This window comes from Falco punctatus (assembly GCF_963210335.1).
Source record: "Falco punctatus genome assembly, chromosome: 18".
Lineage (NCBI taxonomy): Eukaryota > Metazoa > Chordata > Aves > Falconiformes > Falconidae > Falco > Falco punctatus.
Genome location: NC_137598.1, coordinates 2,679,602 through 2,701,627, shown reverse-complemented (window position 1 = coordinate 2,701,627; position 22,026 = coordinate 2,679,602). Strand labels below are relative to the sequence as shown.

The 22,026-nt window shown below is 50.5% G+C and overlaps 1 protein-coding gene across 4 annotated transcripts in view; it reads left to right on the top strand.

Annotated features, from left to right (window-relative positions):
* Positions 1 to 22,026, top strand: part of SMG5 (SMG5 nonsense mediated mRNA decay factor) — a 31,295-nt gene that overhangs the window by 7,475 nt on the left and 1,794 nt on the right. Inside the window, exons 3-21 of one of the 4 annotated variants that reach the window (XM_080368735.1) lie at positions 290 to 413; positions 1,057 to 1,213; positions 4,241 to 4,330; positions 5,634 to 5,723; positions 6,611 to 6,689; positions 7,290 to 7,415; positions 7,869 to 7,937; positions 10,148 to 10,356; positions 10,501 to 10,638; positions 11,724 to 12,425; positions 16,383 to 16,552; positions 16,837 to 16,912; positions 17,604 to 17,779; positions 18,824 to 18,982; positions 19,202 to 19,261; positions 20,109 to 20,268; positions 20,660 to 20,750; positions 21,393 to 21,467; positions 21,786 to 21,924. In XM_080368735.1, coding sequence (XP_080224861.1) covers positions 290 to 413; positions 1,057 to 1,213; positions 4,241 to 4,330; positions 5,634 to 5,723; positions 6,611 to 6,689; positions 7,290 to 7,415; positions 7,869 to 7,937; positions 10,148 to 10,356; positions 10,501 to 10,638; positions 11,724 to 12,425; positions 16,383 to 16,552; positions 16,837 to 16,912; positions 17,604 to 17,779; positions 18,824 to 18,982; positions 19,202 to 19,261; positions 20,109 to 20,268; positions 20,660 to 20,750; positions 21,393 to 21,467; positions 21,786 to 21,924 — 2,890 coding nt within the window. The other 3 variants (XM_080368737.1, XM_080368736.1, XM_080368738.1) reach the window with 3 other exon arrangements.

The following is a 22,026-nucleotide window of genomic DNA, read 5'->3' as shown; positions in this document are numbered from 1 at the left end:
GGGTGCCTAGCAGGGATGATTTTTCTTACCAATTTTTTAAGCTGTCAAGACAATTCTTGACATTACTGCAATTTAGGAAGTTACTGATGGCCAGCTGAGCAAGGTAACGAGGTTAGGTGTGTGGCTTTTCCAGATGCTCTTGTGTGGGAGTGATCTAAGCTGTACCATCACCAGATGGCCTAGCTCATCCATCCTAATGAATTCAGATTTTCCTCTTCCGTGCTTCGGTAGTGGCAGCTGTGTTTAAAGCCGCTGTAGCTAAATGTGAATTCTCTGCTGGCTGTCTCAGGCTGCGGGAGCTGTGCGTGAAGCTGATGTTCTTGCATCCAGTGGATTATGGAAGAAAAGCAGAAGAGCTGCTCTGGAGAAAAGTTTACTATGAAGTTATCCAGCTCATTAAAACAAATAAAAAGGCAGGTATCTATGGCTTTGGCAGGAGAGAGTCTCTGGCTGTGCAGTGGGTAAGGCCAAGTTAAAAGCTTCATTTCCTTGGAGAAGCTGTGGTCTGAAGCTGTGGCAGGAAGCCAGGCACTCCTGAATTTTAATCGTGGAGCTGACATACGCTTTTTGTCTAGCTGTGGGCAGGTAAGCTTTAATAATTGCTGAGAGCACTGCCATTGCTGAGGATATTTCAACATAATTTGCTTCATTTTTGTCTCCCCGCTTTCAGAAGACATAGATCTTCGTAGAGAGCGACGATCTTAAGAGGCTTTGTCAGCGCTGATTGTCTTTACTCCAGTTGCTCACTGGAGAACACTCACGCTTGTATTTCTGAATGCCGTGAACTCTCTCCTGGTGATTTGGTTGCCTGAATGTGTTTCAGGTTCTCTCACTAGACACCTTGATTTTATTTATTTGTTGTTGCAGCAAGTATATAGGACCCTTAGTAAATACCACGAGGTGCAACATTGTTGAGCCAGAGGAGGTACAAAACTGTGCAAAACCGATTACAGCTGAGCTACCTGCTGTCTTGCTTCATACTTGGTGTAACTTGGGTGGTCAGCCTAAAATGTTACCTAGGCTGCATTAACGTGTTCTCATTTTTCTTCCCTTCAGCACATTCACAGCCGTAGCACCCTGGAGTGTGCGTACCGGACTCACTTGGTGGCTGGCATAGGGTTTTACCAGCACCTTCTTCTCTACATTCAGTCTCACTATCAGCTGGAACTGCAGTGCTGCATTGACTGGACGCATGTGACAGACCCACTCATAGGTTAGTGCTCCGGCTCTTGGACTCGTGGGCAAGGCCTGAATCCCAGACAGGTGGCTTCCCCATCTTTGTTGCGGCATTCAAGGGATTATCTTCTTTTTTTTTTTTCCTCTCATTAGCCAGTTATCTGTTTAGAACAGACTGTCTGTCCTGCTCTCTTTTCTCCGACACTGTTTTGGTGGGGTTTTTAATGCTGAACTAGGGAAGAAAGAAGAGTTTCTAACAGGAAGAAAACACTGTTTAGAAAATTCTTTAGCAAGTGTTTCATGGTGGCAGATTTTTATGGAAAATTGAAGAGCACTTCTGGCTGTACAGAACGTTTTAAAAAGCTTATTTAAAGCAGACAAACGGGCCATTGGGGGAAGAGGTTCTGGAAATCAACACATTTCTGTCAGGACATCCTATTCACTAGATAGAAGATACTGTTCCTCCTCTTGGTGCCCCTTCTGTCAGCGCTGCCTTCACGTACTTCCTAGTTGTACTGTGTGTAGCTTTGAAACTGCTGTTGAATCTTGGACTGAGAACGTGAGGAAGCTCCCAGAACAGAGTAAGGTATGATAGGTGTCTCGGGTAACCGCCTCTGTGCATGCCCTCAGATGCAAGGTAATTTGAGGTATCTTAACTGTTAGGGGAGGAGGAAGAATAAGAGTGTTTACAGTCCTGAAACAGCTCAGGGCTGTGTATGCACTCACATCCTCGATTTACCTTGTAATAGTTTGTTCCCATTCGCTCCTGGGTTGTGCTCCGTGGCTCCAGGGCACGTGTTTCTGTTCGTGTGGGTCCAGCTCAGAAGTGGAGCCTCCAGATGTTTTGTGAACCGTATTAGCAAGGGTTTAATTGGTGTTCTTAAAGCTGGCAGGGGGGAGGGCGGCAGGAACTGGCACAAGAGAAGTTAGTATGTCTTTAGCAATAGAACGTTTTAGCTGCTGGTGTCCTATTCTTAGCTCTGAGAGATGATTGTATCATGATCAGCTTTGAAATGTCGGTTTAAAAGGCAGATGTCCCTGGCAACTGTTGCTTTGAGAAATGTATCTCGGTGCTGTAGAATTAATAAATTCTCAAAATGCACATTCCAGATAAGTTTGTACCCTGTGGTGCGTGTTTGCTTTTGAAAGGCTCCCCTTATTCAGGTTTCTTAATGTGTTTGGGCTCGTTTAATTAAAATGGTGCAGCAGAGGGGTATGTAACCGGACAAGGGAGGTTGTAACCCTGCATCTGTGCAGAGAAGGTGCATGTGTAAGAATCCCGTCGGGGTGGGCACAGCCTAATGGCTGTATAAATGGGAGCAAGAGGATTCAAAGCAAAAAAAGAAAGGGATGATGGGTCCAATAGCGTATGTGGACACGGATTTGAAGGGCATGTGTTTGTGTAATGCAGCTCGTACAGTGCCTGTAGTAAGTGGGAATCGTTCCTCACTGGTCACTTAAGCCTCCTGATTCCAGTTCCACCGTTTGAATCTAAGCCAAGAGAGGAGCAACTTGCTACGGGCTGGACTGGTCTTAAAAAAATCTTCCTTTGGGATTCCTGCTTGAGGGAATTTTCTCCAGGAGGTGGAAGTCCTTGGCAACAGCAAGATTGAACCTGGACTGAATCTGTGCCCCTGGTCTGCCCGGTGGGCTCGCCGGAGAGGAAGCACAAGCGCAGTGGCCTTTGCTCCCTCATCTCTGGCTGAACCGTGATCCTGCGGGCTGGGGAGAAGGTGCTGGTGGGGAGATGGGAAGCACGGTCTCGCCAGCAGTGGACCCTCCCAGGAACTGAGTCACCTTGATGGTTTAAGTTAGTACAGATCAGCTGGCTGCAGCCTTCCCCTGTTGGTTTTGACACTTTCCACTGCCTGATTTTTTTTTTTTTGTAAGTTCAGTACAGAACAGAGTATTTCAGTTGGAAGGGGCCTCTAATACGATCATCTAGTCCAGCTGCCTGACCTGTTCAGGGCTGACCAGAAGTTAAAGCGTGTTATTAAGGGCATTGTCCAAATGCCTCTTAAACACTGACAGGCTGGGGGCATTGACCACCTCTCTGGGAAGCCTGTTCCAGTGCCTGACCGCCCTTTCGGTGAAGAAATGTTTCCTAATGTCCAGTCTAAACCTCCCTTGATGCAGCTTCGAACCATTCCCATGCATCTTCCAGGGAGATCCCCACCTCCCTCTCCACTTCTCCTCTTCAGGACGCTCCTCAGCCTCCTTTTCTCCAAACTAGACGAGCCCAGAATCCTCCACCGCTCCTCACAGGACATGCCTTCCAGTCCTTTCACCAGCTGCTTTGCCCTCCTCTGGACACAAAGGCGGTTTTGTCTGGAGGCAATTCTTCCTAACCGACTGCAGCTGCCCTGTACACAATGCAGATTTGCTGTCCTGATTTTTCCTTATTTTAATCCTCTTCCTCCCTTTTTTGGCTGGCCAATCCTAAATCTAGATCTCAGTCTTGAGGGTTTGTTTCCATCTTCGCTCTAAGGCGAGGTACGTTTGTGTTGTGGGCTACTGCCAGGTGCAAGTGCGCTCAGGCTTCGTTCTGGCTTCCAGGGATTTGCGCCCTCATTAGCCATGCTAACGAAATCAGCCTCTTGACAGGCCTTATTAGCTTGTGCTCAACGTTAACGTGATCACATGGCTCGTAGACAGGAATTGGCCTTTGTCCTCTCATCTGAGTGTGAGTGGAGCCAGCTGTCCGAGTGGAGCCAGCTCTCCGGGGCATACCTTGCAGGCAAAGTCTGAGTGGCAGTCATTGCGGTGACTTAGTGATGCAGTGACACGAACTGCCCCAGCCAGCAGGGAACTGGAGATACTGATGCTCACCCACTCCCCCTTGGTGTATTTTCTACATTGATTTGCCACATTTTGGCAACGAGAGTGAGCCAGTGCTGGTCTGTAAGGTGCCACAGGTGGCAACCAACAGTGTGACCTGACCATGCGGTCTTTGTTTTCATCTGGTGAAACGTTGGGTGTCTCGGGCAGAGGTGTGGGCTGCTCGTGTGTCTTTTCCAGCAGCTTTTACTTAAATGGTGTTTGTGACTTCGTATTTCTCATGTAGGCTGCAAGAAACCTGTGTCTGCATCGGAGAAGGAGATGGAGTGGGCACAGATGGCGTGTCACAGATGTCTGGTTTATCTGGGGGATCTAGGTAAGAACAGCGTTATCTTTCAGGGCAACGTTTAAGTCATTAAAAAGATGGTGCCTGTACAGTGCTGAGTCCGTCATCGTTAGTCACCAGCCGTAGTTACTGGCAGACACTGGTTTCCTTCTGACACGTTTGTCACTAATTGGTTTAAGCTGAAATCCTCACGGCTAACCCAACTGCGACAAACTGAAGCTTTGTTTTTGGGCAAGTGGATGAGGAGTTTGCTATAAGCAGCTGCATCCATGGCGGTGCAGGAACGGAAGCCTTTGCTTTTATTTCTGTTGTTTGGACGGTGCGAAGGGAACTTGGTGGGCTGGCTTCTCTGTTCAGACTCGCTGTGAGGTCGGTCGCCTTACGGAGCCGCTGTCATCAGCACGAGTGTGACTGAAAATCAGGTTTGTTAATGAATAATGTCAATAGGCCACTGCAGAGCCCCAGGTTCTTTGTTATTGTGTCTGGCTGCGTGTCATCCTTTTTATAGCAGGGGCATGTCTACCCCACAGTCACGACCTCCTGGGAGCATGCGGTAAGTGTGTCAACTTCTCGCTCGCTTGTGAACACGTGGGAGTGAAGGCAGCGAGAAAACATGTAACTGTGTGAAAAACAGCTATGGGAAGTGTGGCACGGGTAAATGTGTTTGACACGCAGCAGCCTTCGAGCTCTTGAAAACTGTTTGGCATTATTGTTGCACATGAGTCAGCCTAAAAATGGCATCACAAATAGATGTCTCACAGGGGTAGTAAGAATGACTTACCTGACTGGTGGGAGAGAAACGTGCTCACCTCTTCACAATGCTTTCACCTAAGGTTTCCAAAATGCCATCTGTTGTCCAGAAAAAGGTAAAATAAATAAATTAGGTCCAGTCTATCCACAGCCAGGGATTTTATTAGGTCAACTGACTTGATTTAGATTTCACACTCCGCTGTAGTAGAATGTGGTTGGTTTGAGGTACTGGAAAATGAAGCACAACTCTTGAGTTATTTCAAGGATAAATGAATCAGCACTTAACGCATGGAACAGAGGAATGTCTTCCTCTTGCTTACATGCTGCCACAAGCATTGAGGGATATTCCCTTTGCTTGAAGTGGCAGGGGTTGTGATGTGCAGAATAATGCAGTTAAAATAGAAGTGCTTCAAATGGGCCTGGCAAACTCTGTACATTTCTGTGTTTTGCCAGGAGCAGTTCTTCTTTGATGGGTTTGTCGATGGGTTTGGCCAGCATTTCTAGTTTTGTGGTGTTTTTAATCTGTGGGGAGAGAAGACACTGCCTTCTGGTTTCTGATGTGTGGTATGTGGTTTTCTTTCAGCTCGCTATCAGAACGAGCTGGCAGGTGTGGACACGGAGTTGCTGGCTGAGCGGTTTTACTATCAAGCCCTTTCTGTTGCACCACAAATTGGTGAGTGAGTTACCGTGAATTTTTACTTGTTAATCGTGTTGCTGCAGCCTAAAAACAATACTTTGTGATACTACGCTGGTCAAGTTTCTATCCTGCTGCTGGGGGAGGAGTAGTTTTATCTTCTGGTTAAAATTCCTTCCTCCTTTGAGTATCTCTTTTGCTGGCAAGCCAAAGAGAGGAGTTAAAGCAAAGGTGCTCTTTGCCAATGACCTCAACTTACTCACCTGATAACCTTGGAGAAGCTCAGACATCGGTGAAAGTTGTGCTTGTCTAGCTAAGGGAAGATCCAGCTGTCATCTGGTCATCTCCCTCTTTTTACCCCTGCAAAATAACCTCACGTGCTGCTTTCTCCTTCAGAAGCGACTACCTTGCGAGAACACGTTGTGGCAAGAGTTGAGGGCCTGTCTTATCTTAAAATGTGCAGTTCCAGAGAAATGCTTTCTCTGTGCTGTCTCTGCAGAGTTTTCACAGAGTTGTTTGACAGGCTGGTCCCAAATATCAATAAGTGACAAAAATTTATGTGCCACAGTGAGCTGGATCAGAACTCTTAGATCCTGATAAGACGATGTCTGTGTCAAGAGGAATACAGGGTCAAGGCTGTAGCATTATTAATACAGAAGAAGGGGCAGCAGCGTTGTTTGCTCTGCTTTCTTGTGTAGATAACTGGCAGGAAGCTGGGGAGGATCGAAAAGCACTATAAAAGAGGGAAAAATTCCTGGGTGGCAAAAATATTGAGTAGTCAAGACCTTTGTACTGCAGCTTTGCTACTGTTTTTGTCTCCTGACTTCCCTCCTGTGTGAAACATAGTGAGAGGGAAAGGATCTGCTTTCTAGCAGGGACATTGGAGAATTGTAAGTTAATTCCACTGCCCCTCTCTTTCATGACAGGCATGCCTTTTAACCAGCTGGGGACATTAGCAGGGAGCAAATACTACAACGTGGAGGCTACCTATTGCTATTTACGTTGGTGAGTGTTTTTGAGGATCTCTGCTTCCTGGACAGAGAATCAATGCACTGTGGTTGCCGGTGCCAGATTCTTTTCTCCTTTGATTTGGGCTTGCGATTGTTTTCAGTGGATGAGTTTCAGGGGAGGGGGAGGAGAGATGGGTTTATTTCACCCTCGAGCAGGACTGGTAATAAGAAGGAGCCTTGGTCAAATCAAACCATCGTGCTGGTTGCTAAAATAATACGTGCAAGGCTGCACTGGGAAGGCAGGGTTTCATCTGAGCCCTCTGCCTGTGCTAGAGAGCCAGGTTTGAAGGGGGGGTGGAGGTGGTGAGTGAGGCACCTTGAGGAGTGAAGCGGGTGAAATTCAGTTATTTGAACACGGCCTTGAGGCCCAAATTTGAAAAGGTGTGTAAACATCGCAGCTGGAGCTGCGGTGCGGCTTGAAGTGGGGTTTGCAGACATCAGTGGGAGCGAAGTAGCCCAGCATGCTCGAACAAAAGCACCAAGTAACTGTCTTCATGCTCAGATGCCTGAATAACTTGCTGGTGAATTCAAGCCATAAAACGTGAGCAACCTTGTGGCAAAGTAACTTTTGATGTGTTCTCTTTTGGACTCTCAGCATCCAGTCTGAAGTGTCCTTTGAAGGTGCCTATGGGAACCTGAAGCGGCTGTATGACAAAGCAGCCAAAATGTATCAGCAGTTGAAGAAATGTGAAACCAGGAAGTTGTCTCCAAGCAAGAAACGGTAAGAGGGAAAAGGAAAGGAGAGGGATGCAGGCTGAGGGCTTGCAGTCCTGCCAGTGTCATCCTCTGGGTTGAGAGTATTGTCTTTCTGGGGAGGGGGAACTGGTAGATGGCCCGTTTGAGGCGGTGACTGTTTCTGGAATTTTGAGACCCCCAGTCTACATCTCATTCTTGATCTCTCGGCTCGTAATTTCAGGAGAAAAGCTAAATGCTCCCTAGGTGTAGACTTGGGGGTGAGAGACTTTCTCACTCTCCCCTGGAGCTGGTGACTGTTCATGGTGAGGGTTGAGGCATACGGGTGCACGTTGGCAGTGTGTAAGCTGTTGTCTTTTCTCCAGTTTCATCAAAATGTCATTTTTCAACTGTGACCTGATTTACCTACTAATAGAGCTCTGTTAGTCTGGTCCCTCTCGGTGACACCTCCTTTACAGTTTTCTTCTCTCAATCTTTTTAGAGGCAAAGACATTAAGAGGTTGCTGGTGAGCTTTATGTACCTGCAGAGTCTTTTGCAGCCAAAGAGCAGGTAAGGTTACGGCAGATTGTATCTTCTGTTGGTAACTCACAGCAGCAGGCATTCAGAATCGGAAGAGACTGTTCCCTGTAGGGTAACAGTGCCTGTGCCGAGGCTTTCTGCCATTAGGTCCAAGACTTTATAGCCTTCTAATCTTGTTGGGAGAGCAAAGAAGATTGCCTTCCAAGGGAGGCTGAAATACCGAAGGGTTAAATACTTCGCGCCTCTGGCTAAATCAAGCCAGGAGCTGAGTGAATGTCGAACTCCTGAGCCTCGCAGCTCGCCTCTGTGCTGTACTGTGCCTTTGGTGTTTTCTTGCTTTGTTCAGTCATCAGATGCTTTTTCCTGGCAAGCGCTGGGTTCAGGCTGACAGGACAGCAAAGAGGTATCGTCAGTACGCGTGCAGGGCTGTTCATTGCATTTGGAAATGTGTAACCAAATACCTCGTTCAAAGAAACAAATAGCGTAACCTGTTCATGTGAGAATAAGTGGAAAGCTTTGTACAGCTGTGTGGTTCCCCACATCCCCCCCACCCCACCCCCCCGCCCTTGGATTCCTTCTGTCTCGTTTTCAGGTGATTGTAAATTAATCTACTGCTTGAAGTAGAGCAGGTGTTTTAAAGGGCTTTATACACAGGATACAGTTAAACTCACTGTGGGGTAGTTTTAAGTTGGAAGGAACCTTCCAGGGGTCCAGTCCTCCCCCAGAGCAGGGTCCGCTGTGAGGGTAGATACAAATGTGGAGCTGGACGAGGTTGCTCAGAGTCTTATCCAGCTGAGTTTTGAATGGATCTTAGGACAGAGATTCCACACCTCTCTGGTCTCCCAGTGTTTGACCACCTTCACTGTGGAATTTTTATTTTTTTTTCCCTTGCATCTAGTTTCTTTTTCCTTTTCTGCTGTTTGTACCCATCGCTTCCCTTCCTTTTGTTGTGCACCATTGAGAAGCGTCTTACTCAGTCCTCTGTAACCACCTATTTGGCATCTTCTCCCAGGTAACAAGTGGTAGGACAAGAGGAAGTGGCCTCAGGTTGCACCCAGGGGAGGTTTAAATTGGATGCTAGGAAAAACTTCTTCACCAAAAGGGCTGTCAGGCATTGGAACGGGCTGCCCAGGGAAGTGGTTGAGTCACCATCCCTGGTGGTATTTAAGAGCTGTAGATACGGCACCTAAGGGCACGGTTTAGTGGTGGGCTTGGCAGTGCTGTGTTAACGGTTGGACTTGATCTTAAAGGTCTCTTCCTACCTAAACGATTCTATGGAAAGAGAAGATGATACCCCCTGAGCCTTCTGTCTTTCAGGCTGAGCAAACTCGATTCTCTTTGCCTTGTCTCATAAATCATGTTCTCTATTCTCCTTGACAGTCCACTGCTGGACTAAGTCCAGTTTATTGGTGTTTTTTTTTTTTTTTTTTGTTTGGTCGGGGTTTTTTTGTGCTGGGGACCCCAGGTACCGAACGCAGTACTCCAGATGCCGTTTCCTGAGTGCCAAATAGGGATAATAATTTTCCTCAACCTGCTGGCTGTGCCCTTGCTAATGCAGCCCAGTATGGGATTAGCTTTCAAATATTGACTTATACCAGAGTGGAACTTTCAAGGCTCATTTAATATCTGCTTAACACACATTTAGCGCATAAGAAAATTGGAAACGTACTTCAGTTTCCTCAGCGTGTTAACCTCTGAAAAGTATTTGCTAGATGATTTGCACATGGGTTTACTTTGTAACTAGGAGACTCCCATACCGAATAGCATGGGTGCTTCCTTTGGAGTAGCTGATAGCTACAGAGGATTTTGGAATATTCTTACAGGGCTGCAAATGAGAGACGTGGGAGGAGGAAAAGTTGAGTCCCCAGTTTGTGCGCTGCAATATAAATCCTTGAACTGAGCAGTGGATCTGAACCTTTCGCTACCTTTAGCATTGAAGTGCCCTCTGTGTCCTAATGACTACTGCTTTAGTTCCAGGGAAAAAGTCATCTGTTTGCTGGTGACCCATCTCTTTGCAGGGATGTGCTCTGGTTATTGTTTGCTGAGCAGCTTTGGGGAGGAAAACATAATCTGATCAATCTCGCTTGTTTCCCATAGCTGTTGTTGCCTGCAGTATATTCCCTGGTGCTTCATCCTGCCTAGTGCCTCACTGCCAGTTTTGCCTCTGTTTCCATGCAGACATTGCCAGGAGCTCGAGCCTTGAAGAATAATTCTTGTTTGGTTTTTTTCCTCTTGTTAAGCTCTCTGGATTCTGAGCTGACATCTCTCTGCCAGTCTGTGCTGGAGGATTTCAACCTGTGCTTGTTCTACCTGCCCTCTCCTCCTAATCTGAGCTCAACTAGTGAAGATGAAGAAGAGTATGAGAGCGGCTACTCCTTCCTTCCGGATCTCCTGATCTTTCGCATGGTGATCATCTGCCTTATGAGTGTTCACAGCCTCAAGAGGGCAGGTAATCAGTGCTTAATTCAGCCTTTCAGAAAAGTAGTGATTGACATTCAGCAGTCCCGTTAGGTTGAAGGTGGTGTCTTAATTGGCATTCATCTTTCGGACTGGTGGTCACGCTCCTCCGCCTCACTGTGCTGTCTTGTTGCAGGTTCAAAGCAGTACAGTGCAGCCATTGCGTTCACCCTGGCCCTCTTCTCTCACCTGATAAATCACGTCAATATTCGCCTGCAGGCAGAGCTAGAAGAAGGGGAAAACCCAGTTCCAGCCTTTCAGAGCGATGGCACAGGTAAGGGAATGGAGACAGTATAAGCTGGCTCTCCCCAGCTGCCTGCCTGTAGGGCTGGCTGTTACTTTTCTTTCCTAAATCTCCTCGGCGTGGGTTTTGTAGTGTAGTGCCTGAGTGGCGTTAGAGACTTCCTGATCTTTGACTGCTGGGCTGAAATCCCCAAAGTGGATAATCTGCTGAGACAGTCTCCACTTAGACACTGTCTGTGAGTATCAGAATCATCACAGGATGAAAAATGTTGCTTTCCTTGTTGTAAGGAGTTATCTCTCTGTATCTCTTGGCATCTCATTCATCATGTGTTTACTCCAAACTGTGCTCCTTATTTTCTGTCTCTCTATTTGCTGTTATTTACTGGATTCGCTTCTCCTCTGCTGAGGAGAGGATCTCAGGTGAAGTCTTGGCAGAACAGTGTCTCAGGGAGGCAGGCCCTGCTCAGCACACCTCACCTCTGCTCGGACAAAACCAGGGCTTTAGTTTCCAGGGGATCCTGTGGAGCGGAGAATAAAACTGCTGAATCTTTCCCTTGCAAACAGTCAATTTGTAATATTTCACAGAAAGCCAGACTGGAGTTTTCCTGCTGAAAAGCAACAATGAATGACTCCTCCCTTGCATGGGTTTTGAAGCTGTCAAGGTGACACAGGGCTGCTGGAGAGGCTGTTAGTCGAGGAGAGGATTAGGTCAACTCAGTCTGGTTACAGGGTGGAGTGGCTGGTTTTATTGAGCTGACTGGCACATGCCCTTGCCCTGCCTGGTGGGTCGCTTGGCTTTCAGCCTGTAGAAAGCTGGGGAAAAGATGGAAAATTCAGTCGTGGATTTTGTGCTGGTCAGGCAGCCCTCGGCACTGCCTGATAACGGAGCAGCACAGCTTAGGCAGTAGGAATCCAGGCTTCCCACGTCTTTCTGGGCACCTTTTAGAAAGTGAGTCATTCTCCTAGGGTTGCCATTACTTCTTCTCTGGTTAAAGTCACTAATAGAAGTGATGGCTGAAGTTTGCACCGCTGCTTGCTCAGGTTCAGGGCTGGCAGGCAGCCTGTGTGACACACCGGGACTTTCTTAACTTGTGGTCTCATTTTAAATGCTTGCAGATGACCAGGAACTACGGGAGCCATTGAACTCGATCGAGAAGGAAGCTGAAGCTGACTTGGCCAATCATCAGCCCAGCGAGGAGCAACGGAAGAATGAGTGCAAGAAAAGCAAGAAATACTCCCGCCTCTCCTGTTTGCGTCGCCGCCGTCACCCCCAGAAGGTGGATGAGAGTGACCTGAGCGAGGGCTTTGACTCTGACTCCAGCCAGGGCTCCATAAAGGGCAGTGATGGCTCAGAAAGTGGCTCAGAGAAGAGCGATGAGGAAGCAGAAGCTGCTTTTGATGTGGAGACGGACTCTGACATGAACAGCCAAGAATCTCGGTCCGACTTGGAGGACATGGAGGATGAGCCGGGGGAGGAGGGAAGCGGCCGAGGCAAAAGCGGGCCTAAAGAGGCCTTAAAAAACTGTGTGGATGGCAGCGGGCTGGGGGACTCCAGGAGCCCAAGCATCTCTAAAATTGAGGCTCCAGATTCAGCAGTCAATGGGCCAGCTTCCCTGAGCACTAACGATGCCAGCATAGCCAGTAATCTCCAGGCCATGTCCACCCAGCTGTTTCAGACCAAACGCTGCTTTCGCTTGGCTCCCACTTTCAGCAACATCCTTCTGAAACCGAACAGCGAACCACCCGTCTTGAAGGATGGAATAGAAAGCAAACCGTGTGTCAATGGAGATCTGGAGAAGCCCAGCTTGGCAGAGCAAGGTAAGGATCAGCAGCTTCGTTCAAAGTGTTTGGTGTTGCAGTTCTGTGTAGAAAACTGCAAGCTGTAGCAGTCTGCTTGTAAAATCCACTCCGTCTCGTGGTGCAAGTTCTCCTTTGGGCAGGTTTGGAGGAGCAGGTTGCCCAAGTCCTGGGCAAGTCTCGGGTGTTTCTTGAAGGAGGAGCTCTGCTCGTACTGCCTGACATCCAGGAATGTGTGCACCGAGGGGAAACACCCGCAGCAGCCAGGGTTACCTGTTCTGCTCAACAGGCTAAGTGCTGAGCAGCTCTGGTAATACAGAGGATAATTCCAGCAGGTATTAAAAATTTGGATTGCCTTCCTTTTCCCATGTGAAATCTCTGGAATCAGACACTTCATAGCACTTCTGGCGGTGGACAGTGCAGGTGCAGTCTGGGAAGGTCTCTGTGAGATGTCAGGTTCTCAACCTGCAAAGCTCTCATAGGAGCTTGTCTAACTTTGGCCTCTTCAGGGACCTTCTCGGAGGAATCTGGTGGGTTAGGACTGCAGGAGGTAAGGGGGTCCAGGAGAGCTGGTTAATATTCAAGCGTCGCTTCTCCGAGCTCAAGTTGGGTGCATCCCTATGAGTAAGAAGTCAAGCAAAGGGGGTAGGAGAGCTGCGTAGACGACCAAGGAGCTTCTGGCAAAACTCGGGTGGAAGGAGGAAGTTTACAGAATGTGAAAAAAGGGGCAGAACGGGAGGAATATAGGAATGCCGTCAGAGTGTGCAGGGATGCGATGAGGAAGGCCGAGGTCCGTTCGCTGCGGGATGTCAAGGACAACAAGAAGGGCTTCTTCAAGTACATCGGTAGTAAGAGGAAGACTAGGGAAAACGTGGGCCCGCTGCTGGGTGAAGTGGGTGCCCTGGTGCCAAATGTTACAGAGAAGGCAGAGTTACTGCACGCTGCCTTTGCTTCAGTCTTTACTGCTAAGGCCAGCCCTCGGGAATCCCGGGCTCCGGAGGCACGAGGGGAAGTCTGGAGAAAGGATGATCTTCCCTTGGTCGAGGAGGATGGGTTAGAGGTCGTGCAGGCAAACTTGACACCCACAACGTCCCTGATGGGATGTGCCCCTGCGTGCTGAGGGAGCTGGCAGATGTTACTGCTAAGCCACTCTCCATCCTCTTTGAAAGGTCATGGAGAACAGGAGAGGTGCCTGAGGACTGGAGGAAAGCCAGTGTCACTCCAGTCTTCAAACAGGGCAAGAAGGAAGACCCAGGGAACTAGAGGCCGGTCAGCCTCGCCTCCATCCCTGGAAAGGTGATGGAACAGCTCAGCCTGGAGGTCATCTCTAAGCATGTGGAGGAAAAAGAAGGCTACCAGGAGTAGGCAGCGTGGCTTCACCAAGGGGAAGCCTTGCCTGGCCAACCGGATAGGCCCCTCTGGTGGAGTGGCTGGCTGGGTCGGTGAGAGCAGTGGACATTGGCTACCTTGACCTCAGCAAGGCTTCTGACACTGTCTCCCATAACCTCCTCCTAGGTTAGCCGGGGGGGGGTGGGTTAGAGGAGCAAACAGTGAGGTGGGTTGGGAACTGGCCGAAGGGCAGAGCTCAGAGGGCTGTGACCGGCGGCGCGGAGTCGAGCTGGAGGCCTGCGGGTGCGGTGTTCCCCTGGGATCAGTCCTGGGTCCCGTCCTGGGTCCTGTCCTCTTCAACTTGCTCATCGCTGACGTGGCTGCAGGGACCGAGTGTGCTCGGTTTGCTGATGATACGAGACTGGGAGGAGCGGCTGGAGGCTGCGCTGCCGTTCAGCAAGACCTGGGCAGGTGGGAGAGTCCGGCAGAGAGGAACCTCAGGACGTTCAACCAAAGCAAGCGTAAGATCCCCCGCCCAGGGAGGAACAGCCCCACGCACCAGCACAGCTTGGGGTGACCTGCTGGGGGGCAGAGAAGGCCCAGGGAGTGCTGGTGGGCAGCAAGTTGCCCGTGAGCCAGCAGTTGTCTGCTGGCCAAGGGGCCAGTGGGATCTGGGAGGGCATGAGGAGGAGCGTGGCCAGCAGGTCGAGGGAGGGGATCCTCCCCCTCTGCTCTGCCCTGGGGAGGCCACACCTGGAGCGCTGTGTCCAGTGCTGGGCTCCCCAGTTCCAGAGAGACAGGGAACCGGTGGAGAGGGGCCAGCAGAGGCTACGAAGATGATGAGGGGCTGGTGCATCTCCCTGATGAGACAAGGCTGGGGAAGCTGGGGCTGTTCAGCCTGGGGAGGAGAAGGCAGAGGGGATCTTACCGATGTCTACAAATACCTTCAGGGCGAGTGCCAGCAGGATGGGGCCAGGCTTTCCGTTCAGTGGTGCCCAGCGCCAGGGCAAGGGGCAACGGGCACAAACTGCCACACGGGAAGTTCCATCTGAATATGAGGAGAAATTTCTTTCCCGTGAGGGTGGCAGAGCCCTGGCACAGGCTGCCCAGAGAGGCTGCGGCGTCTCCTTCTCTGGAGACGTCCAGAATCTGCCTGGACGTGGTCCTGTGCAGCCTGCTTTAGTGGGGGGTTGGGCTGGATGATCTCCAGAGGTCCCTTCCCACCCTGACCAGTCTGGAATTCTGTGTAAGGTGTGACCCAGGTCTGTGCTACAGGTGTTGGGGGCCTCATTCTGTGACCCGCTGAGCGCTCGGGGCTGAAGCAGGCTGCAGATGCACGGCAGGTGGAGCTGCAATGACTCTTCTTATCGTGCAACTTACACAACCGAGTAATGTTCTGGGGAAAAAAAAAAACAACCAAAAAAAACCCAACCAACCAGCTTGAAAGGGAGATCTGATGCACTACAGGGAGTTGTTTGTATTTCAGATACAACCACATGGGCCTGTTGGGTCTTGTTTGTCATTCCTCCCAGCTTCCCTGGAGCAAGGAAACATTTATTATTTTTTTTTTTTGCATCGTGTTGCCAACTTCACTGGGCCTGCAGCACTGGCAAGGTTCAGGATTTGGAAGGGGGAGTGTTAGATCATGTTAATGTTTACTGACTCCCGGCATTGCTCCCCAGCCACGTGAAAGAGACGGGGGTAAAGGAAGAAAGAAATGATTTTTTTTTAATTTTTTTTTTGGTCTTGTTTCACATTTTTCTTTCAATGGCTTACCCAGATGTTGGAGCTCCGGGACGGTGTTTGAATGCTGCGGCCACGATACTTTTACAGATGTAACAAATGAGGGGTTGAACGAGCCGGGCTGAGCGAACTAACCCCTGCGCTTTTTAGCTTTGAGCTTTCCTTGCCTCAGCTGCGCTGTTTGAAAACTCAAGCTATTTAATGGTCTTCACACCCTATCAGGGATGGCTCCGGAATAAATTACTTCCTCCCTTTTTTTGTTTCTGGGGCTTTATTGAATGATAATTGCCGTGCTAATAGGCAGAAGCGGCGCAATTAAACCAAGGGACTGTAGCAAAATGCCTCATTGATTCCCAGCTTGCTTCCACCTTGACCTCGGGTCACTCGTGTAGCTGGCGTGCGTTTCATCGGCGGTGGCTTTGAGATCCTCAGGTCTGTAGAATGACAAGATCGCGAAGCATATTCAATATTTAAAATCACCCAGGCCCTGGCTCGTAAAATAGCCTTACTGTTTTCTTTCACGTAGCCTGAAGATTGGCGCCTGCTGAGCTGAAGGGTGATGGCTGGCTCTGTTCTCTGCGGTAAATGATACGGTCCTTGGGTCAGCGCGTGCTGCTTCCTCCGGCTCCGTTCCTGAGCCCCTTGGAGGCTGCTGCAGGGGTTGAGGTGCCTGTCAGACTTTCACAGGGAGGTTTTAGCGGTCTTCTCCCAACGAAGAAGAAAATGCAACAGTGATACGCTCTTAGCGACAGCGTAGGGGACAGGGAACTGGTTTTGTGAGGACGTGTGGAGGCACCGAGAAGTTCAACTCAAGTCTTGCCAACCCAGCGCTGTTCTCATACCGGTAGGGCTTGGCTTCTCAAAGGGTTTAATGCCTGCCATCCTACTTCTCCCTTCACTTTCCAGATGATGTGTCTGACTCTGAGGAAAGCATTTCAAGTAACAAATCCTGCAGGAACGAGCGATCTCTTCAGGAGAAGCTAGAAATAGTGACCAATGAAGGGCTGCTGCTCACGGTCAAGGTGTTCCTGGACTGGCTGAGGACAAACACGGACCTCATCATCATGTGTGCTCAGGTGGGAACTGTGCTTGGTGTTCGGTCCAAGGCTGCATCTGTTCAGTCCCCCCAGGCTGGGATGCTCGGGGTATATTGGAGCTGCTGTCCCAGTCCTGGACAGAAGGTGATGTTAAATACCCCACCCGGTGAATTAGGATAATCTGGACCCAGGAAGCGTAGTCAAGTTTACTCTTCATAAAGCATTTGGACGTCTGTGAAAGAGGCTGGAAAGCCCAGGCAGCCAGGTTCTTGCATACATCTGTCTTGATGTTTTCTGTGGCCTTTTGTGTTTTGTTCCTGCAGAGTTCTCAGAGCCTGTGGAACAGGCTGTCTGTGCTCCTGAACCTTCTGCCTTCTGCCGCAGACCTGCAGGAATCAGGTACTGGAGAAGGGAGTGACAATGTAATGGCTCGGCAAGCCTAGTCACCAGTGATTTCCGTGGGGTGTGGTAGATCCTGGGGTGAGAGATTTGCCAGTAGCAGTTTGCTTGTAAGCACGATGGGAAGTGACATCGTGCATGTGTTGGTTTTTTTTTTTTGTTTAAACATCATTCCAGTTAAATACTGCCCCGTAGATTTTAGTCCTATTAACGCGTTATATATGGTTGACAATACGCTGAAACACTCACACCTGTGTGTCTGAACTCCCTGGGTGGCCAACACCGTTGGAATTAACTGTCAAGGCCATAAGTAAAGGTGTGATTTTTGTCATGGCAGTCGTGGAAACCGGTGTTTGAAGCTCCAAATGCTCACGATGCGCCCTGTACCTCAAGCCTAAAGATCCCTGTGGATCATGAGAAGCTTGATTTAAACAGGGATGCTTCTCTGCCGGGGGAAATGGGAAAGCTGATCCGAAAAACTGTAGTTTGGAGGAACTGGTGCACCTCAGTGGGTTGGCTGGGACAAGTACTGTGGGTGGCCTTGTTCCTCCTTCAGCACAGTACACGTGTGACTTAAAACCTTTGCCCTTGATCGTGACAGACTGTGCCTTCAAGCAGTTTTCCTCTTTGTCCCCACATCAGTTGGTTCAAGCCATCGTTTATTGCTCTGTTTCCCCTCCATCCTCTCCAGGGCTGGCCCTATGTCATGAAGTCAAGGACATTCTGAGTGGTGCTGAGCTCCCAGACCTGAAAGCCAACTTGCTGCTCCCGGAAGACGTGGCCCTGCGAAATCTTCCCCCTTTGAAAAATGCACACAAGAGGTTTAACTTCGAGCAGGACCGGCCCATTTTCTCAGCAGTTGAGGAGGTGGGTCTGGGTAAAGCCTGAATCTTGGCACAAGCTGCATTTCCCTGTCTGGAGGTGCAGCCTGTCTCAGCTGTGCAGATGAAGATCTGGTTTGTTCTCGCCAAAAAAGACCCCAAACTGATTCCAACTTGTGAATCCGAGATGGGTTCGCGGTGGTGGTGGCTGCAGTCACCTGTCTACCCAAAAATCAGTGTTCAGAAAACTGCCTCGCCTTCCCTTCCCTGTTGGAGTCATGATGAAAGGAAGCGGAGCCGCATGTTGACGGCTTTGCTGCGTGAAGTCCTCCCTGTCGGGGCAGAGGAGTTGTCTCCACCCTGCCTTGGATGAAGGGAATTTGGTTGGAGCCGCAGGATCTCTAGTAAACGCAAAAATTGGTGAAATCTCACTTCGTGGGGCACTCTGTGCCCTCGCAGAGCGCTCCTCTCTGTTCTCCCAGGCACAGAGGGCCAAGGCGAGCATTTCTGGGCAGTTCTCCTCCCGTCTTGCCTTGCTGGAGTGGGGAATACATGACCATCTTATCTTCTGCCTTGATCTGAGGGCACCGCTCTAATGCGTGATGTGGGATCCGCGTTCGGTCATCTTGAATGTCATCTCAAGTCGTGGGGGCAGCTGGAGCGAGGTGCGGTGGTCTCGCATCCCACCGGAGCTCACCTTTGGCTGCCTTTGCTCGGCAACCCGGCCAAGGCTCGTGCCTGCCCCAAAATCAGATGTAGATTGTTGGTTTATTTGATTCCTTTTCCCAGCGCTGAGGGCTTGAGGAGAGGTTTATAGTGAGGAAGGTAGGAGCCTGGTGATGTTTTCTTGAGTTGGGGAAGCCGGGACTGCAAGCACTTCTAAGCTTTCTTGTCCAACTGTAGGCTTTCCTGCAGTCTGTGTCTTCAGAAGCACATTTCCGTCAGAAATACTGCCTTTGGATTATTATTATTTTTTTTTAATAACAGTTTCTGCCTTTTCCAAATGCGTGAGCTGCAGGGTCGGAGCTGGTTCAGGCTCCAAGCCCCGTGGGGAGACCTAACTGGTGATGGCCTCTCTGCTTCTTTGTAGTCTGTCGTTCGGATTTGCTGCATTCGGAGCTTTGGCCACTTCATTACCCACTTGCAAGGCAGCATCCTGCAGTTCAACTCGGAGCTTGGGATCTTCATCAGCATAGCACAGTCCGAGCAGGACAATTTGCTGCACCAGGCTCAAGCCCAGTTTCACATGGTGAGTTGGCAGAGGTGGGCTCTTTCTCCGTACCCGGCACGATTTCCTGGGCATCCCTGTTAGAGCGTGACTGTAAGCGCAGGTCTTGGGTGGGAGGTGAAAGTTTTGCTCCTTAAAGCCGCTCAGGCGTCCCCTTTTCCCCCTGTTTGTGGAAGCGCGTGCTGGTGTCAGCTTGCGTCTTTCCTGCTAACTGATCTGGAAGTTTGTTTTTGTAACTAGGCTGCCGAGGAAGCTCGTCGGAACAGGCTAATGAGAGATATGGCTCAGCTTCGACTGCAGGTAGGAGCTGCTGGTTCCAGCCTGAAAACTGGCAGGGTAGTGGTTGAAATGTCTGAAACTAGGAAGGGAAGGGGGGGAGCCCTGCTCCCCTCCCGCACAGAGGCACGAAATCTGTTCTGCAAAGAGTCGCAGAATGGAGGGGACCCACAAGGGATCATCGAGTTCAACTCCCTGCTCCTCCCAGGCCTGCCTAAACCAAACCATATGCCAAAGACCGGTGTCCAGATGCTCCTTGAACTCTGACAGCTGTGGTGCTGAGATCACTTCCCTGCACAGCCTGTTCCAGTGGCCCACCACCCTCTCAGCGAAGAACCTTTTCCTAATGTCCGATCTGACCTTCCCCTGAGGCAGCTTCATTCCGTTCCCCCTTGTCCTGTCACTGGTCACCAGATCAGCACCTCCTTCTCCGCTGTCCCCCGTGAGGAAGTTGGAGGCAGTGATGGGGGCACCCCTGGGTGATGGGGGCACCCCTGGGTGATGGGGGCACCCCTCAGCCTTGCTCTCCTCCAAGCTTGAACAAGCCAAGTGACCTCAGCCACTCCTCCTAAGTCTTGCCCTTGAGACCTTTCACCATTTGCTCACCCTCCTCTGGACACGTTCTGATACTTTGACGTCCTCCTTACACTGAAGTGCCCCGAGGCGCAGCGTGGAGCGGGACGGTCGCTTCCCCCCGACCCACTGGCTGCATCCAGCCCTCTGCTGCGTGTGCTGAGAGGCTGGAAGGGCCTGATGGAGCTTTGCAGGGCGAGCCTCACCGTGTTCGATTGTTTGTTTCAACGTAAATGTGAAGCGAGCGTCTCTCCTTGTGTGTGTGGTTTTTTTTTGTTTGTTTGTTTGTTTTTTGCAGCTGGAGGTTTCGCAGCTAGAGGGAAGTCTGCAGCAGCCCAAAGCGCAGTCAGCCATGTCTCCTTATCTCGTCCCGGACACCCAGGCCCTCTGCCAGCATCTGGCTGTTGTCAAGCAGCTGGCCACCAGCGGGAGGTTCATCATCATCATCCCTCGCACAGGTATGAGGACTCGGTGTCACGCAGCTGAGCCTGCCTTCCCCTCATTCCCTCCCCGCTAGGAAACGAGCCCTGCGGGCAAAGGGGTGGCTCTCTCTCCCACTGCTTTTGTCCTTTGCTTCGGCTGGAGCAGCTGAAACACCGTTTCCACGTCTCATTTTTGGAGCCTTTTTTATGTGTGGCCCATGCTCGGAATCTAACAATAGCGTGTTGAAGAACAGCTGGAAAAAGAGCTCACCCTCCGCTTCGTCTGCCTCCTGCGGCAGCCGTGCCTCGGAGACGGTTCGGTGGGATGGGGAATTCTTGACCCATCTGGATTCGTTTGCAAAAGTATAGCTGTTAGCCAGATGGGTTTGCTCCTTTTTTTTTTTTTTTTTTTTTTCTTCTCTGTTAGTGATCGATGGCTTGGACTTCCTGAAAAAAGAGAACGCAGGTGCTCGGGACAGCATCCGCTATCTGGAGGCAGAATTTAAAAAGGGAAACAGGTGAGAGGGGGAGAGCGCTGCGGTTTGCCCTTGGGTTTGAGCTGGGTGTACTTGGGGGGTGGAAGAAGATGCCAGTGGTGGGAGCAGGCTGCGCATCCCTCGGAGCCGAGCGAGGGAGCGGGCCAAGGGAAAGCCAGGCCTCAGGAATGCTCTTGGCGAGGGGGGAGGGGGTGAAGTAACGGATTTGGCAGCTGGTTCTCCAGATGTGCTTGTAGTTGCTGCTCGGCTTTGAGATGTTGCTGCTTCCGAGTAACAGAGGGAGTTGCATCTGTATTGGTGTCGAAAGCCGAGCAGCACCTTTTACCGATGCGCTGGGAGCGGTGGGAGCGCTGTCACTGCCCAGGTTAGCTGCAGAGGGACAAATCGTGGCGTTCCTCTGCAGACAAACTGCACCTGCACGGCCTGTGTCAGGGCTGGTGGCTTTGAAACGCTTGTGGGGCACGGAGCGGCGCTGAATGCTGGGGGGGAGGTGACCCCAGGGATTTCCCAGGGGATTCCACGGGCAGACCTTTGGCTGCTCCTTCGCTTGCTAAAAGCCAGCGCGGCGCAAAGGTCCTGCAGCACCGGGTGGACCTGCTGCGGAGCATTTCCAGTCTGTGTGACAGTCGCTGTCTGAGCTCGGTGACTCTCGTCTTTCCTTAGGTACATTCGGTGCCAGAAAGATGTTGGGAAGAGCTTCGAGAGGCATAAATTGAAGAGACAAGACTTAGATGCCTGGTAAGACTTTGAGCGCCTGGAGATGTCCGAGCCTTATTCCCAGCAGGCGGGTGGCTCTGGGGGGGAGGTGTTAGCAGAGCAAGGTGCAGCTTGCTCCATTTGGTGCTCTGTGTGAGTGAGTAATTATCAAATTCCCTAACGAGAGCGTGAGGGCACCCATCAGTGTGTCTGGCACGGCACCCAACGCTTGGTGCTAAGAAGGGTCTCAGAAAAGCCCTCAACGGGCAGCGTGTCCTCCTGAGCGTGCAGGAAAGCGTTTGCACCGACGAGGGGTCTTTCTGCTGACTTTTCCCCTCTCGCCTTGTGTCTGTCTGGCAGGAATCTCTATAAAATACTGGACAGCTGCAAACAACTGACAGTGTCCCAAGGGAGCGGGGAGGACGACACCACGGGGATGGTTACCATCATCACGGGCTTTCAGCTGGAGGACCCCAGCACGTTCTCAGCGCCCATGCAGGTCAGTCGCTCTTCGGCTGAGCCGGACCTTTCTGCTTCCTAGCAAGATTAAAATCCGATTGATTGGCAGGAAATTTTTTTCTTAAAAACCCCCACATTTTCT